Source organism: Camelina sativa, chromosome 4, assembly GCF_000633955.1.
Source record: "Camelina sativa cultivar DH55 chromosome 4, Cs, whole genome shotgun sequence".
Classification (NCBI taxonomy): Eukaryota; Viridiplantae; Streptophyta; class Magnoliopsida; order Brassicales; family Brassicaceae; genus Camelina; species Camelina sativa.
This window is the reverse complement of record NC_025688.1, coordinates 8,029,760-8,048,205: the sequence shown is the minus strand read 5'-3', so window position 1 is coordinate 8,048,205 and position 18,446 is coordinate 8,029,760. Positions and strand designations below refer to the sequence as shown.

Genomic DNA, 18,446 nt, shown 5'->3' with positions numbered 1-18,446 from the left:
CGACCACACTTTGCTCGAGTATGGACATGCAAAAAACAAATGATTTCTGGTTTCCAATGGCGCTTTACAAAAGATACAAGATATGGGAGCCCCTACATTCCAACTCAGCAACCGGTCACCGGTGGTTAGTCTGTCTCTCATGGCAAGCCAAGCAAGGAAAGCAAATTTTGGTGTGGCATGGGTAAACCATATACCTTGAGACCAATCCTACCGTGGAAGCTACACCCTAGCTGCCTGCCATACTTCTTTTGTTTTGAAGGAATCCCTCTAGCAATATCCTTTCCCTTTCCAAATAACCACATCCTCTGTTTCAGCTAGTTCCTTAGACTGTATCTCATCAATAAGGGTTTCTAATTGCTTAAGATGGTTAACACGATGTCGCCTTCTGTGGTGTGAAGAGATCACTTGTGCCAACGTTTCGCGGATTCCAATCCCCATATTAACACATCCTCGTTTTCTTGTAACCGCTATCAAAGGCCCTAATGGGGACCAGTGATCGTGCCAAAAGGAGATGCTCTGTCCATTTCAGATCCATGTGGAGTAGATATAGTCTCAAAATTTGTGCCCACAAAGAGTTTGAAGACAGAAGGCACCAAATAAGTTTTAGGCAACAGACCTTGTTTGTAGCTTTTAACGATCGAAGACCCAATCCACCTTCATCCTGCGGCTGGCAAACATCCGACCAAGACACTTTTGCTCTTTTGGTATTTAACTCTGGCCCTGACCATAGAAAAGCTGAACACAAACTATCGATTTCTTTGATACAAGCACTTGCCAGACGAAACGTAGACATCCAAAAGTTGGTTTGAATGTGAAGAACTGAGCTAATAAGTTGCAAACGCCCTGCAAAGGAAAATGTTGAACTGTCCAACAGCCAATCATGTCTCTAATTTGCTATATAAGTGGAATGTAGTCACTTGTTGTCAATCTTTTAGTTAGCAATGGCAGACCAAGTTAGTGTACTGGCAAAGAGCCAGATGCAAACGGAAAAGTTTGAAGAATTAAAGCCTTCTCAGTGTCTTTAGCCCCTGCCATATATAAAGTGGACTATTCAAGGCTGCTTGTGACTCCAGAGAATTCTGCAAATTGCTCAAATATTTGTAGAATACCCTCTATTAATCGTTGATTCCCATCTGTAAGGACCAATAAATCATCTACAATAACACAGGTGTGTGAGCTGCAGGTTTTGACATCGTGGATGGTAACCAATCTTTCGTTCATGTGCATTATCAAGCATTGTGGACAACACTTGCATACAGATGACGAACAGATAAGGAGATAGTGAACAACCTTGTCGCAAACCCCTTTGACTACGAAAAAAACCTAAAAGCGTCCCGTTTACTTGCACTGAGAAGGATGCCATAGTGATGCAGAATTCAATTCATTTAATGAATCTCGAGGGGAAATTGAAATCCGAGAGAGTGTTGAGGATGAACGGTCATTGGACAGAGTCAAAATCTTTTGAGATATCAATCTTTATTGCACTACGAGCAAAGATCGTTTCTTTGTGACAATCTTTGACTAATTCCGAGGCTAACAAAATATTCTCCATTAGTAACCGGTCTTTAACGAAAGAAGACTGGGTGGGGGAGATGAAAGCCGAGAAAACCCTCTTGAGCCTATTAGCGATGATCTTAGAGATAACCTTATAGAGCACATTACAGCAGGATATTGGATGGTAATCCTTTATCTCTCTGACCTCTTTCTTCTTCGGTATAAGCGCAAGAATCGTGGTATTCACTCCTTTAGATATAAAGCCTTAGACAAAAAAAGACTGCACTGCCACAACAATGTCTTTATGGACTATAGACCAAGTTTCTTTAAGAAACTCCACCGTATAACCGTTAGGACCCGGACGTTTATCATTCGGCATTGAAAATAAGACCGCCCTAACTTCATCTGCAGAAACTTCCCTTTCAAGTATAACTCCATCAGCATCAGAACACCGATATGTCAACATATCCTCAGATATACCTTGATAATGAGTTGGCTTGTGAGCTAAGAAATCATGGAAAAACCTGACCGCCTCTTGTTTTATTTCCTCAAGGGTGTCAACTACAGAACTGTCAGGGCATTTGATCTCTTTAATCGCATTGCGTACTTCCCTGACCTTGACAGCTTTATGAAACATCTTACTGTTGCCATCACCCACCTTCACCCAATTGAGCTTGGACCTCTGTTTCAAGAACTTCTCTTCCAAGCTATAGACAAACAACCACCAAGTATAAGCTTCAGATTCCGTCTTCATGGCCAGGGTAGTTGGATTATTCAACGTTTCTGTTTGAAAATGAAATAGTGTTGCAAACGCTTCTTTAGTTTTCCTTGTCAAATTTTTTAGCTTAGCCTTACTTAACTGCTTAATGCTCGGCTTCAATGCCTTCAATTTTTTTGAAAACCGGTATATCGCATAAGTGGAATGATATAGCGAGTCTGTGTTGTCCCAAAAATCTTTAACCATGGGCAAGAAACCTGAATCTTGTGCCAATGCATATAGCGAGTATGTGTTATCCACGTATCATTAACCAGTATCCGATATAGTTTCTTACAAATGAACCCATCATCCGCTCTTTTGTTGCACCAAGTGATTAACGGTCCATGGGACTGCAAATCTGGAATAACCCGACCCATTTTTTTATATATATGTAATAATCTAGTTATCTCATACTCACTAACCAGCTAATCAAATTCAAACCAAATAGCAGAATAACCAAACTTAAACCAAAGAATTAACCAATAATCAAATAACCATCATTAATTCCATAACCACTAAATCAATAAACCAATCTAACATAAATAAAACCGGCAATCCTAAACAATGTTCTAAGGAATCAACTCTAGCATCCTAACAGGAGGCAGACAGCAACCAATTGAGCCACTAGAACATCCTCATCTTAATTGCCTTGATTCCATGATCACACTTTGTCTTTAACTTCACCGTAAACACAAATGGAGATGCATGAGTATTATCATAAACACTCAGTGAGGCAATCTTCTCATCTACTGAGCTATATACACAAGCAACTGAGAATTCCAATGTTCAACATGAAACAAACAAGGAAAACAAGTATTAGCTTCCTTCTTAAAGGATTGGTGTCGACCAACACTGCTCCTTGGTGTTGACCGACACCCCTCCTCGAATCGGAAACCCTAGCATCGACACTCGCAAAGTCTTCACGCCGGCAACGTCTTGGTGTCGACCTACACCCACTTGGTGACCGACACCCACCTGGTGTCGATCAACACCGACTCCGCAGACATGTTCTGCTCGAAGTCGAAAGTCGAAGATCCGTTTTCCAGTTCCTCCAAATCGTCTGAAACTCACCCAAAAGTCTTGGAAGCTCATGGGAACTAACAATGAACCCAAGGCATACAAGAAAACAACACAAACCGCCACAAAACAAGCAAAACAAAGGATTCTCAGGTTTAGATCAGCCATTTTCATGCACTCACCTCTTTTGCAAAAAGTTTATGACCCAAACTGACGAATCCAACACCTTTTTTTTTGCTAAGTGTGTAAATATCATTAAAAAGAAACCAGGGTTTGTTTTTACATGAAATTGAGATCCCACTAATTTGGTTGCTTGGCAAAAAATAAATGAAAACAAGGAAGCAAATTTTAAAGATTTCAGAAGATAGATTTATTTGACCCAAAGATAGAAGAGCTTCTTAAAGTTCTTGCGGTGTCTCCTCGCGATAGTTGTGTTGATGATCTCCCGATCTATTTCCTTGAAGATAACAGATGGTGGAACGGCTTGGAGATTGTGCAAAATGTTGTTTTTCTATTTCCAGATTGCATAAATTGTGGCTTGAGCGACGATCTTCCTTAGTGTAGATGGGGAGGAGGCTGAGCTCAATCTGACCCAGTCCAGCAAGCTTTCCCAGTTCCTGAAAAGAGGTAGAGGCAGTGAAAGTCTTCGATGTATCATTCTCCAAATTTCCATGCTAAAGCTGCGGGTAAAAAGTAGGTGGTCTCTAGTCTCGACATTCGAAGCGCATATGCAACAGTCAGAGGAGACCTGCATTCCCCATGATTGGAGTCTGGAGCGAGTGGGCAATCTGTTAAGATGAGCTATCCACATATGGAAAGCATTTCGAGGGGTAGCTCCTTTGAACCAGACAAGACTTGCCCATGGCTTTACGTCCTCTATGTGTCTCAACGCCTCCCATGTACTTGATGAGGAAAAACCGGAACGGCTTGCATTGTTTCCAGACCACTCATAACAATCCTCAATCTGAGTTGGTAGCGGCGGATGGATAGTGGTGAGGTAGATGTGGAGATCGGTTGCTTGATGAGTGCGAGGAGAGGGTAATATCCAGGTGTCCCCTCGCGTGGCATCAACCACTGAAGCTGTTAGAGGAATTCTGAGATTTCGAGGGCCTGCATCACCTAAAAGTTTGATCAGAGGTCCAAGCGGTGACCAGGAGTCATTCCAGAAACTGGCTGTGCACCCATTTCCTAATGACACACTCAAGAAACTCTGGGCGATAGGTCTCAGGCGGAGTAGGCATTTCCAGTTCCAGGTATCCAACACCTTAGAAGGCTTCTCCTTCGTTCCTAGCACAAGATCTTCACTCCACAACAACAGATCTCCCAAACAAGCCAAGAATCTCTCAAAAAACTCTAAACACTCAAGCGCTCTCTTTTCTCCCTCTGTTTTCTCTCTGGAATCGGCTAAACAACTTTTTTCCACGACTAAGGTCGAGTATTGCTTTAAATATGTCGGTTAAGGATTCCCAATTGAACCCAACTGAACCAAAACGACAATTTAAATTAACCCGGTCAAACCAGAAATAGATGGTGTCAATCGACACTCTCCTTGGTGTGAAGACCTTGACTTGGGATTTAGCTTCAAAGTTCTACATCAACATTATTGGAAATTGAGTTATATTTGCAATGTAGATGATTTAAGGCCAATCGGATGTGCGTGTAAAGAGTTATACCTATTTTAGTGAACATATATACAGCTATAGCAAAGACAGGAGCCACATGACAGAATGATCGCATCTGGTCGATCAGACGATCAATCAAACATGGATTAGAATTTACCAGAATCCCGGATTTCAACCGATCGACCAACTGATCGATTAACTAGAGCCAGAATTTCAGACTCCTAGACTTGAACAACCGACCAGACGATCGATCAACCGGTGTATCATTTTGGGAATTTGATGGACCAATTGGTCGATCACGCGTTATTTTTGCAACGCAATCCGGTTTGTTCCGGTTTTCTTTAATTTGTCTTATTTCAATCTGGTTTGTTATTGTTTAGTTTCCTACTTCTCTATACATACACTAGCTCCTCATTAGGAGAATCCTATCTTTTGTTTAGCAATNCATGGCTTTACGTCCTCTATGTGTCTCAACGCCTCCCATGTACTTGATGAGGAAAAACCGGAACGGCTTGCATTGTTTCCAGACCACTCATAACAATCCTCAATCTGAGTTGGTAGCGGCGGATGGATAGTGGTGAGGTAGATGTGGAGATCGGTTGCTTGATGAGTGCGAGGAGAGGGTAATATCCAGGTGTCCCCTCGCGTGGCATCAACCACTGAAGCTGTTAGAGGAATTCTGAGATTTCGAGGGCCTGCATCACCTAAAAGTTTGATCAGAGGTCCAAGCGGTGACCAGGAGTCATTCCAGAAACTGGCTGTGCACCCATTTCCTAATGACACACTCAAGAAACTCTGGGCGATAGGTCTCAGGCGGAGTAGGCATTTCCAGTTCCAGGTATCCAACACCTTAGAAGGCTTCTCCTTCGTTCCTAGCACAAGATCTTCACTCCACAACAACAGATCTCCCAAACAAGCCAAGAATCTCTCAAAAAACTCTAAACACTCAAGCGCTCTCTTTTCTCCCTCTGTTTTCTCTCTGGAATCGGCTAAACAACTTTTTTCCACGACTAAGGTCGAGTATTGCTTTAAATATGTCGGTTAAGGATTCCCAATTGAACCCAACTGAACCAAAACGACAATTTAAATTAACCCGGTCAAACCAGAAATAGATGGTGTCAATCGACACTCTCCTTGGTGTGAAGACCTTGACTTGGGATTTAGCTTCAAAGTTCTACATCAACATTATTGGAAATTGAGTTATATTTGCAATGTAGATGATTTAAGGCCAATCGGATGTGCGTGTAAAGAGTTATACCTATTTTAGTGAACATATATACAGCTATAGCAAAGACAGGAGCCACATGACAGAATGATCGCATCTGGTCGATCAGACGATCAATCAAACATGGATTAGAATTTACCAGAATCCCGGATTTCAACCGATCGACCAACTGATCGATTAACTAGAGCCAGAATTTCAGACTCCTAGACTTGAACAACCGACCAGACGATCGATCAACCGGTGTATCATTTTGGGAATTTGATGGACCAATTGGTCGATCACGCGTTATTTTTGCAACGCAATCCGGTTTGTTCCGGTTTTCTTTAATTTGTCTTATTTCAATCTGGTTTGTTATTGTTTAGTTTCCTACTTCTCTATACATACACTAGCTCCTCATTAGGAGAATCCTATCTTTTGTTTAGCAATTTTTAGGGTTCATAAGCTTGTTTATTCTAAGTTTGTTGGATTGCTTGTTGATTTTCAAGTTATTAATAGTAATTCATTTTTTTTATCTTCCTTTATCTCTAACTATGATTTCACAAAGATCAACCATCTACCGTTGTGTGATCATAACCATGAGTGAGTAGATCATTTTAGAACTTTGGGCTTGGTAGATTAGGGAGATATATGATTGATCTTTGATGGTTAAGGCTTTATTTACATGAATCATTTCTTGTTTGGTGATTATAATGCAAGATTAACCTTGATCATGTTATTTCTAGATATTCAGACTTCTATGCGTAGAAGGTGTTTGATGAAATTCATAAACCAAAATATTCAAAAGCTTTGCATTCCTAGCCAATGCAAATTGATGATTAGGATGCTTAGTGGTGTTTAGACTTGATTATAATGCATGCTTATCATGTGATTGGCTTTGGAAATTGTTGATGATTAATTGATTTGCATAGAGTCTTTATCATGGAAGTGAATTGATTTACTAGGCTTGGGGATAAAAACCGTACCCAAATACCCAACCCGAAACCCGACCCGAAAAACCGAGGTCGGGTTGGATACGGGTTTGCTTATAAAACTCTATTGGATTCTATTTTCCAATATCCGTGGGTTCGGGTTAGGGTCGGGTAATACCCGGTACCCGTTTGGGTACCCATCAAACCCAAACATATAAACATATTTATAATATTTAGCATTAATATAATGGAATTACCGAATATTATGATTATAATATTGAATATTTTATTTCGTTTTATACCTAAATATCAAAAATAATTAAAATATCTAAAATAATTTGTCATATAAGTCAAAATTTAGCTAAATTTATTTAAATTTAATTCATTTTAAAGATTTTTTTCGGGTACCCGGTAGTTCGGGTGCTAATCGGGTTCTATAATTTGTAAGCCAACCCGACCCGAACCTGATAGTACCCAAACCGAACTGAACCCATATATTAAAAAATACCCAATGAGTTCTATTTTTCTAAACCGATTTACCCGAACCCGAATGGGTAATATCCGAACTCGAGCGGGTAACCCGAATAGCCTAAGGATTGTTCTTGAATGTTTGCTTAGACATCTAGGATTGATTAGCTATCTCCCAAGGCATTAACCTTGCCAAAGGTTCATTTGCTTAATCTTGATTTAAAGCAGTTTTAAGTTTGTGTTTCCCTTGCTTTGTGTTTTCTTTCTTTTACCTTGTTTAAATTTGCTTGTTAATTAAGTTGTTACATAAAAATAAAACAATCATTTGTTAAGTTTTTTTTTTTGGTAAGTGAGGGGAGACAAGGTCTCCCACTTTTATTCAAAACATAAAAAACTATAACCGAATACGACGTGGGACAGAATGCCCATTAACATCCTCTAAACAAATAAAATCTAGAGTTTCAGGACACGACTCCAAACTATGAAATCTCTGCGGTAAAGAAAACGCATAGTTCGCCAAACCATCGGCAAGACGGTTAGCCTCCCTATACACATGCGAAAACCGGACTATCCAGTCCCTTGAGATGAAGCAATAGCACAACCGTACTAGGAAGGACAGCGGATGTGAATCACTAATCCCTGTCCGTAAAAAGCCCACCACTATCTCTGAATCTATCTTAACCTCCACACATGGCACCCGTTTCTCCCAAGCCATGTACAGTCTATAGTACACTCCCCATAACTCTGCAAGTGGCGCTGAACATATACCAATATTAAGAACAAAACCACCACACCACTTCCCTGAACCATCCCGTAACACCCCCCCGGCCGTTGCAGGTCCCAGGTTCCCACGAGAAGCTCCGTCCGTATTGAGCTTCATCCAACCCAATGACGGAACCTTCCATGATATGGGGGTTTCAATCCGTTCCACTGCCTCTGATCTACCTCCCTGGTTTGAGAACGCAACCAGTACTTCCCTAGCTTGATCTTTCACGAACTGCAGTCNTGCAACACAAAACTTCTCCAATATACGGCGTATGACACGAATCTGGGAGATAGATGCCTCTGCAAACAAGATGAGGTCGTCAGNTATCCCCACCAAGCTGACAAAGCAAACAGTGTTGGCCATGCAATGTTACCCACAACCTCCTTACTTCCCAAATTCACAAACAGCCATTCTAGTATCGATAGAGAAAAGAAAGCAGCTCTATATCTTGGTGGAACCAACCTTTGCCATATTCCCGACATCGCCGGACAGTCACGTAATATATGGAGGATAGTCTCTTCCCCCCCTTTACACACCAAACAAAGGCTCGTGTCCGATATATGCCTCCTATACCTCTCTGCATTTGACATAATTGCTTGATTCCCTACCATCCATAGAAAGGTCCGAACTCTTTCTGGTGCGATTACCTTCCATATGCGGTCAAAAAAAGCTCCACACCTCTGAGTAGGAGAAACATTCTGAGTTAAGAGAGCATAGGCCGACTTCACAGAGAATCTCCTATCACAACCACGCCAAGATATCCTATCCCTAGCCCCCGTCACAGAATCCACTACAACTGACGCAAGATGCAGTCTGATATAATCAGGGATATACGACAGGATTCAGGTTAGGTCCCAACCCGCAGACTCCCTCCACAACTCCTTAGCAGTCACAGTCTCATAGCCAACCGGTAACGTATCTGACACCAGCTCTTCTAGTGTTGAATGTAGCAGCCATCTATCGCGCCAGAATCGGATCGTCTTACCATCACCAATAACCCAACTCAAACCCAAAGGTATCACCTCCCTCAGTCCCACACATATACTCCTCCAAGTAGAGGACCAATTACTTTTAACAACAAGCCACCTAAGGTCTTGAATCCCACCGACTCTATACTTACAGCGTAACACTCTAGCCCACAGGCTATTCGCATCTTGCATAAGTCTCCATCCAACCTTAGCCAACAGGGCTTTATTCATTGCCTGAGTGGACCTTATACCTAGACCTCCTTCCAATTTGGGAGAACAGACACGGTTCCAGGCAACTAAGTGTTGTTTCCTCTTCTCATCAGTGCTACCCCACAAAAAAATTCTTGAAATTTTATCTAACTTCTTAGCTGTCGCGACCGGAAGTAAGATTGTAGACATCGAATGGACCGGAATGGAGGAAAGTACTGACTTAGTGAGGGTCAGACGACCCGCAAAACTCAGAAAACGCCCTTTCCATCCCGCAAGTTTTGATTACACCCGCTCTACAACTGCCCCAAAGGTCTCTTTGTTAATACGCTTATGCAACACTGGCATACCAAGGTATTTACCAAGATCCTTAGTAGCTCTTATACCGCTTTCTGTACTAATTGACACTTCCAACTCGCGACCCACATTCTGAGAGAAAAAGATCTTGGATTTATCTAAGCTCACTTTCTGACCAGACGCAGCACAAAACTTCTCCAATATACGGCGTATAACACGAATCTGGGAGATAGATGCCTCTGCAAACAAGATGAGGTCGTCAGCAAAGCAGATGTGTGACAAGAGAGGACCCCCTTGCGACAACCTGATAGGCTTCCACTCTTTAGCTGCAATGGAAAGTTCAATCTGATTACACAATCTCTCCATACAAAGGACAAATAAGTATGGGGATAAAGGATCCCCCTGCCTTAATCCTCTAGCTGGTTTAAAAGAACCTGTCTTCTCTCCATTCCACAAAATGCTCATAGAAGGACCAGTTACACATTGCATAATCCACCTGATCCAAGTTGAGGATAACCCTGCTGCCACTAGAGTATCTTCAAGGAAATCCCAGCGAATCCGGTCATAAGCCTTTTCCAAGTCTAGCTTCAACAGCATCCAACCCTTCTTCCCTTTCTTTCTCCTCATAGAATGGACTGCCTCTTGAACCATGACTATATTATCAGTGCTAAGTCTTCCCGGAATGAAACTAGCCTACGAGGGACCTATGAGTTTCGAAATCACCTTCTTCAACCGACCCACCATGGTTTTAGTAATCGTTTTGAAGAGAACGTTGCACAAGCTAATAGGTCTAAACTGGGTTATTTTCTCTGGCTTTAGAACCTTCGCAATGAGCACTACAAGGGCATCGTTCGTCTCACTCGGCAACTCCCCTGACTCAAAGAAGTCTAATACAAAACGGATAACAGACTCACCAACCACATCCCAGCAATTCTGGTAAAAGATCGGTTGGTACCCATCCGGACCTGGTGCTTTATACTGCCCATGCTTCTAACAGCAGCCTCTACTTCCACCGCTGAGAAAGGCTTATGTAACTCTGTCGCTTCTCCCTGAGTAAGCACTGGAAAGCCCACCTGAGATAAGCGTGGAGCCACAATATCCACATCATTCAAAGAGTAAAGCCGTGAAAAGTACTCCACTGCAAGCGCTTCAAGTTGCTTAGGATCAGAAACCCATCTTTCCTCATCATCTCTAAGCATTTCAATCATGTTTCGTCTCCTCCGAATAACTGTTAATGTATGAAAGTATTTAGTATTCCTATCTCCCAAGGCAATTAACTGTTCCCTCGATTTCTGAAACCATATAATTTCCTCTTGCTCTAAAACCAAATCAAATTCCTCTGTCAGTACAGCCTCTCGGGTTAACAAAGCATCTGTATGATTCACCTCAATTAGGTCTTGAACCAGCTTGATCTCGGCTAACAGTTTCTCCTTTTTCTGCTGAACATTCCCAAAGACCTCCTTGTTCCACTTCTTAAGTTTAAACTTCAAATCCTGAAGCGCCTGTGGAGTCGTTAAACCATTATTCCAAGACGCAGCAAGTAGTTCTTTGAAACCACTGTGTTGCAGCCAAGCTGCTTCAAAGCGGAAAGGGCGTCGATGTGGATCACCCATACTCTCAGGGCAAAGTTGCAGAAATAGTGGCACATGATCCGATGATAAGAAAGGTAAATGAGCAACTGACGCCTCCTGCCATTTCAACCTTGCTTGCGCACAACATAGCACCCTATCGAGACGTTTAGCTACAAAGGTGCTTGCTAAACAACCTCTCTTCCATGTATACTTACTTCCCCTGAACCCCAAATCAATTAGCGCAAGCTCACTAATCCACTCACCAAAAGCTACAGAGTCTTGGGACAATCTACCATTCCCCCCGCTTCTCTCATCTATCCTCACAATGGTATTGAAATCACCACCAATTACCAAAGGACCATCCACACTCGCCACCGCATCCTTCAGCAGGCTCCATAAACCACTCCGACGGGTTACGGTTGGAGCTGCGTACACAACAATCAAGTGGATCACTTCCACTCCATTCTCCACACGGGCATGAATAAATTGGTCAGACGAAGTTACAATTGTGACTAAACCCACACTTGTTCGCCAAAGTAACCAAATTCCGCCACTCTGGCCAACCGCGTCCATACGAAAAGAGTTTTCAAACCCCAATCCTTGACAAATCCGTTGAGTTCGATCACCTCCTGCATGCGTCTCAAACATGGCTAGAACATTCACCTTATAACGCTTCAAAAGATATCTAATCGATCGTTGAAAGTTGGGTTTGTTCGCCCCCCGGCAATTCCAGAATAAACAATTCATGATGAGAAGACTCCAATCAACAAGAATTACCGGGGAGGACTGTTAGGCTCTCTCACTCGTCTTAGCTGCCACCGGTGATGGCGCAGCCAGAGCCAAGACCCCCTGCTCCGGGGCTGTTCCCACTTCCATTGCAACTTGTTTGTCCCCTGTGTCGCTTCCCGGAGGCAAACCGTCACTACCCACTTCATCAGAGATCGCCGGAAGCGACCCGCCATGACGGCTCAGCTCCGTGCTCTCCAACCTCAGTCTCTTTCCCGAACCCGAAAACTCTTGATTTTCATTAACGGGGCCAAAAATTAGACCTCTACTGGGCCTATTCTGTCGGGGCTTAGGATTTGATCCATTAACCACCTTATTTGCGACAGATTTAACCCGTGGCCCATTAACTTCTTTACCCTTACTAACCACCTTCCAATGGGCCCCTCGCTTTCCTTGTTCACCACGGTTTATCGCTGGAAGAATATTCGTAGAGGGCACATTATCCTTATTCGTAGCCAATTGCGTATCCCCTCCCAATCGCACAGCAGCTTTTGCGGACCCCGAAGATTCCAGTTCAACACTCAACCTTCCAAAACTATTTCCAATCGCAATATTCCCAGAATCTTTCCTACCCGTAATATCCCGAAGGTTACGTCCCTGATTCACGTGTGATCCACCAGCAGAAAAGGAAACTCGCGGAGGAGGCTTTTCCGATCGATTCCCCGACCTTCTGACCACCGTGAAGCCATCCACATCCTGATTCTCCTCCCGGGATCCTCTAACCTCCGGTTGAGAAGTCACAACCAACTCCTTCTCTGACTCTCTCTGCGGACAACCATGGACTAAGTGACCATACACCCCACAGCCAGAACAGATATTAGTTAAACCTTCATAAGCTACAAAGTAGCGTTCACCATTTATAACCACCGATCCTTTCAACGGGTTCCGCAAATTAACCTCCACACATATACGAGCAAACCGTGCCCGCTCCACATTCAGATTGAGGATACTTGTGTATTCCTTTTGAGTTTATTCATTGCAAGCTTGTGGTTCGATTGAATAGATAAAAGTATTACATCACTTATAACAATGCAAAGACAATTAGGTCTGAGCAACGTACAAAACTACAAATCATAAACACCAACAAATGGCGCGACACTAGAACCAATCCAAAGCTTGCCATCTTTCTCTTCCACATCACTTTTAAACTGTAATCTCTTTGCCTTATCCCCAAGTACCTCCAAAACTTTTCCTGATTCACTCAACTTCACGGCTTTAGTGTAACGTATTTCTTCATTGATCAACGAGTTTAAAGTGACCCAGAATTCTCCTTTCGAGTTTCTTCTGATGTTGTCAGGGTAACCTGGAAGCACAACAAACACATCTTGGGTTCCTGCTTTTGGACCGGAGAGCCAAAGCCTTAGGATTTTGCAATTTGTTGTTTCGGCTACCAATACGAAAGACCGGTCTTTGCTTAGTGCAACGCCGTTTGCAAATGATATGCCATGTAATAAGACCGTAGCTTTCTTGCTTGATCTATCATACTTGATAAACCGTCCAGTTTTATCAACATTCAAAAAAGAACCGATGTATTCGCTGACCATGACAACACTTTGGAATTAAATCATCATCACAAAGAGGTTCACACTTTTGAAAACATGGATAATAAGAAAGATGAAAATTTTAGGGTGCTTCTACTTCATGTTACCATCTCTGGAATTTGGAACTAGCATCTGTGAAGTAAATCACATCATTTTGCTCATCAATGTCCAAATCATTAGTGAAAAGAAACGGTTGTCCCTCAGCTTCTGTAACCAATGGTTTGGCTAAACCACCAGCAGGACCAACGATAAGAAGGCCAAAGTAAGCATCCGCTATATAGAGATCTCCGGTTTTCTTATGGAACCGCAATCCTAATGGCCTCCCACACACATGCTCCAACTCTGGTGCAAAAGGGCGAACACAGATCTGCCTAGAAACCAATTTCCACAAGTTGTAACAGATGAGTATGTATCTACTATATATTTTTGAAAATAAAATTTTATCACCTATGAAAATGTATTTACTATATATTTAAAAGGAAAATTTTAAAATAAAACTGTTGTTATGTACTTAACTATATGATATGCCATTAAACACTTTTTGTGAATCCTCACGTTTACTTATATGTTAGAAAAGTTTAAGAACTAAAATTGCAAACACAACATCTACAACATATCTTTACAAATATTAACGATTTTCTTTTAGTTTAAATTACTAATTTTTTCGGAAGAATTTGTTTTCCATTCTAATTTAATTTGTGTATCCAAAACAAATTCCCTTAGTTTCATTATCAGAAAATAGGCAGTATATGAATTATGAAATATGCAATAGTTACGCTTTTCATATATTATTCAATAACATATGTTTATCACATTTTTACTTGAACACTTTTGTATTTATATTTGTCCAAAATGTTCAATAACTAATTTTGTTTTTCCTTACAAAAATGCTGAAACATGTACACATCTCACTAAATATCCTAAAGTTATATTACCTCTCATCAAATTCATACAGAAAGACAAAATTTTTGACAAAACACTAAGCAATCACTTCACTTCCACCATAAACCAAATTCTAGGGCTAAATTCAGAATCACTCATCGAAAGTTGTAGAGTTTAAAATTTTGAAAATATACCTATTAGCCGATGTGTAAGCGAAATCTGTCCATCCAAGTGATTTACCGCGCCATTTCAATACTCGACCGTCGGCGACACCAACGTATGGACCTTCCCCTGCTGGATCGAAAGCTATACTCTCCGGACCGGAGGCTCCGGCTAAGTTAACCACTTTGGCAAACGAGAAAACATCACGCGAACCAGGGATATTAGGCGGTACGAAGGTACCATAACCGGTTTGACAAGCCGAGACAAGGATTGTGAAAATTGATACAACCACTGTTAAGAATACTGTAACGAGGATCATGGTACTCGACTCAGTGTCAAAACGAATACAAGAAAAACCGCTGCTCCAACGTGTGTAATGCAAATATTTGCAAATATTTTAATTTGTTAGCACCTGTAATGAGATAATTTTCTTATATAATAATGTAAGGTTTTCTTTTTAACAAGCTGTAATAAGTTGTCATTAAGTACTGTTTTCTTGCAATATGCGTCATTTTAGTAAAGTTTTTTTTTTGAAATATTTTGACATTTTAGTAATATTTTTTTGATATATCTTGATATTTTAGTAAATTTCTTTTTTGATAGGATATAAGAAGTTGTTACTTGACATTCCCTTCTTGCAATATGTGCCATTTTTTCTTTAATATTTTTATTATATTTTTTTTTCTTTACTTTGTATGACATCTAATATTTTAAATATATTTACTTTATATGACATACCTTATCTCAAAGTTATATACATAAAAAAATATCCAAAAAGATATCTTGACATTTTAGCAATATCTTTTTTTTTTTGAAATATCTTGACATTTTAATTAGTAATGTATTTTTTGATATATCTTGACATTTTAGTAAGATTCTCTTTTGACGCGCTATAAGAAGTTGCTACTTAGCACTATCTTCTTGCAATATATGTCATTTTCTTTTTAATATTTTTAGTGTATTTTTTCAATTTACTTTATATGACATACATTATCTTAAATATATTTACTTTTTATGACATACATTATCTCAAAATTATATACATAAAAAAATATCCAAAAAAGTATCTTGACATTTTAGCAAATGTCTTTTTTTGAAATATCCTGACATTTTAGCAAATGTCTTTTTTTGAAATATCAAATCGTACTCAAAAGTAACAAAATTTGGCATAGTTATTCTCAAGCCTTTCATCGTCATTCTCCTTTTTACATAAGTGGATTTGGATATAAACTCGATAAGTTATTGGCAGTTTCGTGAAACACGTTTTCTCAAACGCGAGTTGGGACCATCGGGGATTGTAACTGAAATCGTGGTCTCTTCTGGTTTCTGATCGGAACGAGATTTTGTGGGAAGCTTCTTCACGTCTAGTGATAGCTTTTCCCCGGCAGGATTCTATAGTTAACGGTTGGGTTTTATTTTAGGATTTCGTCTTTGAGACTGTTCTTTTCTGATGTTTGTGTCCAGTTTGCTTTGGGGTTGCTTTTGGTTGTGTGACTTGTTGTAGGAAGTTTCTGGACTGTTTTAGACGCAATGAGAGTCTCTCCTGATTGTATTTGTTGTTAGAATCAGCTTTGATAAGGTGAGTGCGTGACCATGAGCTTATCTGAGCGATTGAGTTGTATGACTTATTTTGTGTGATGATGTGTAGGTGTGATGAATGTGTTATTGGATGTTCTGTTTAATGACTGGTTTGTTATGTTTTATTTGTGGTTGTACTTTTGATTTGCTTGTGTGTATAACTCGTAGATGGGAGGATCGCCTCACTGGGTATTTATGGTAATACTCATGCATCTCATTTTGTTTGTGGTGCATGTAATGCATGTGTAGTGTGGAATCATGACGATGAGGAGGAGGATGATCTAGGGTCTTGGTTGTATTATTGGTTATGTTATTTTGTTGTTGCAACCTTGTTAGAATTACGTTAGGTTGCTGGTTTTTAATTGGTTATAATTAATATGGTATTTATATTAAATTGGAGTTGGTTTGGCTTGTCTTCCGTTGTGTATGTTGATTTGTTGTTGGTTTATTGTTTGGGTTGTAATTAAATATTATGGGGTATTTAATTATATTATTATTAATAAAAAACGGGTTGGGTCGTTTCAACACTTTAATGTATTAATTACATACAATTTATTTTTACATACAAAAAATAAGAAGAAAAAAAACACAAATAAAATGTATGACATATTTATTCTTTGAAATGTAACCGTAACTAGCTCCCATGATGTTTGACCAAAAAAAAAAAACTGGAAACCTCCCATGATAGTAATAATATATTGATGCCACAAATTTGTCTATAATTAGAAGATAAATTCTTCTTCAAACATAATATTCTACCTCTCATATAAATTTTTAAATTTTGTAATATAAATTTTTATTTAACTAAAATATCGTAATTTTTTTTCTCTTTTATGTGACTTTTCTAGGTTTTGAAACGAATAAGTAAAGTCAAAATTTTGGAGCATATATGAAAAGACTAGATAAATAAGGTCTAAGGCACATAACATGACACATTCTCACTTTTAGAAGAGACAAAAGGCATTTCGTATTTTCTTTACCTTTTGTTTCTACTTTTTCTTCGTGTTTTTAAATTAGTAAATGAGTTTTGTTTTTTGTTCAATTGTAAACGTTGTTTAGAATGCTTATTTTGTTTCTCAATATTTTACTTTGTTTCTGTTGATCTATCTGATAAATTTTTAATATAAAAAAATAATTCTAGATAATAATACATAAAATCTAATATATTTTTAGTTTACAGATAATATATTTTATTCATTATATTAATTTTAATTATTATTGAATGTATTTTAAAATAACTAAACATTTTTTATTACGTTCATTTTATCCACGCATCACGTGAGACTTTTTTTTTTAAAAAAAACGTGTGAGACTTTTTCTAGTATTATATATAGAAAAAAAATATGTCTCAAGGCGTAAAGATCATTGAAATCAATGTTTTTAAATCCGGACCGAACCAGACGGTCAAACCGGTCCAACCGCGACCTAGTAGACATTCCAGTCCAGGTTACCTCTAAAAATCGGATAAATAAAAACCAACAAAGAATCGGAAAAATCCTCTAAAAACCTGTGAACCAGTTGTTGAACCGGCTGGTCGGACCGTCGGGTCGGTCTCAAATTAAAATACTGTTACAAAAATGTGTCTATACAACAATACGAAAAAGGCCAAACAGAATAAGTTGATGGCACTGTTCTTGGAGAATCTGTGACCAAATAAAAATGTTCATAGGATCCACATAAGAGCCACGTTAAATCCACCAATATCATATCTGAATGTTTGTTTTTCTATGCTAAGACTTAATTACTAAATTGACTTTTGTAAATTATAATGGAAAACACGTACGTGAAGTTGAAGTAATTAGACTTCTCCTCAATAAAATTTCGGTGGATACAGTTACTACTAGTTCTTACTCAGCAAAAAAACTTTTTCTTTTGTTTCTTGTTTCATATACTTCATTCTAAACATTAAAAAAGAGTATATATACATCAACAAGAACGAAAAAATTGATGAGTATTAAACAAAAAAGTCCATTTCTACGATTTGTTTTCCCCAAAGGTCGACTTTCCTAAATCTCGTTATCTCGTCTAATAGGAATTGAGATATGTATCTCATTTATCTAAATATGTCAAATATATATACAGAAAAATATATATCGATTAATAATGATGTTGTATTTAACTGTTTAATCCCTTACTCTCAAAAATATTATTTATCCTCTAATAGATAGACTTATGGAAAATATCAATTAATCATACA

At 39.4% G+C, this 18,446-nt stretch overlaps 1 protein-coding gene and 1 pseudogene across 1 annotated transcript; both read right to left on the bottom strand.

Moving 5' to 3' along the window:
* Window positions 3,639-4,079, bottom strand: LOC109132640 (annotated as a pseudogene).
* LOC104783669 (protein STRICTOSIDINE SYNTHASE-LIKE 10-like) lies at window positions 12,090-14,990 on the bottom strand. The gene is made up of 4 exons (XM_010508796.1): window positions 14,704-14,990; window positions 13,735-13,998; window positions 13,172-13,622; window positions 12,090-13,046 (listed from the first exon to the last, which is right to left on the bottom strand). The coding sequence occupies exons 1-4, from the start codon at window positions 14,988-14,990 to the stop codon at window positions 12,090-12,092; spliced, it is 1,959 nt and encodes a 652-aa protein (XP_010507098.1).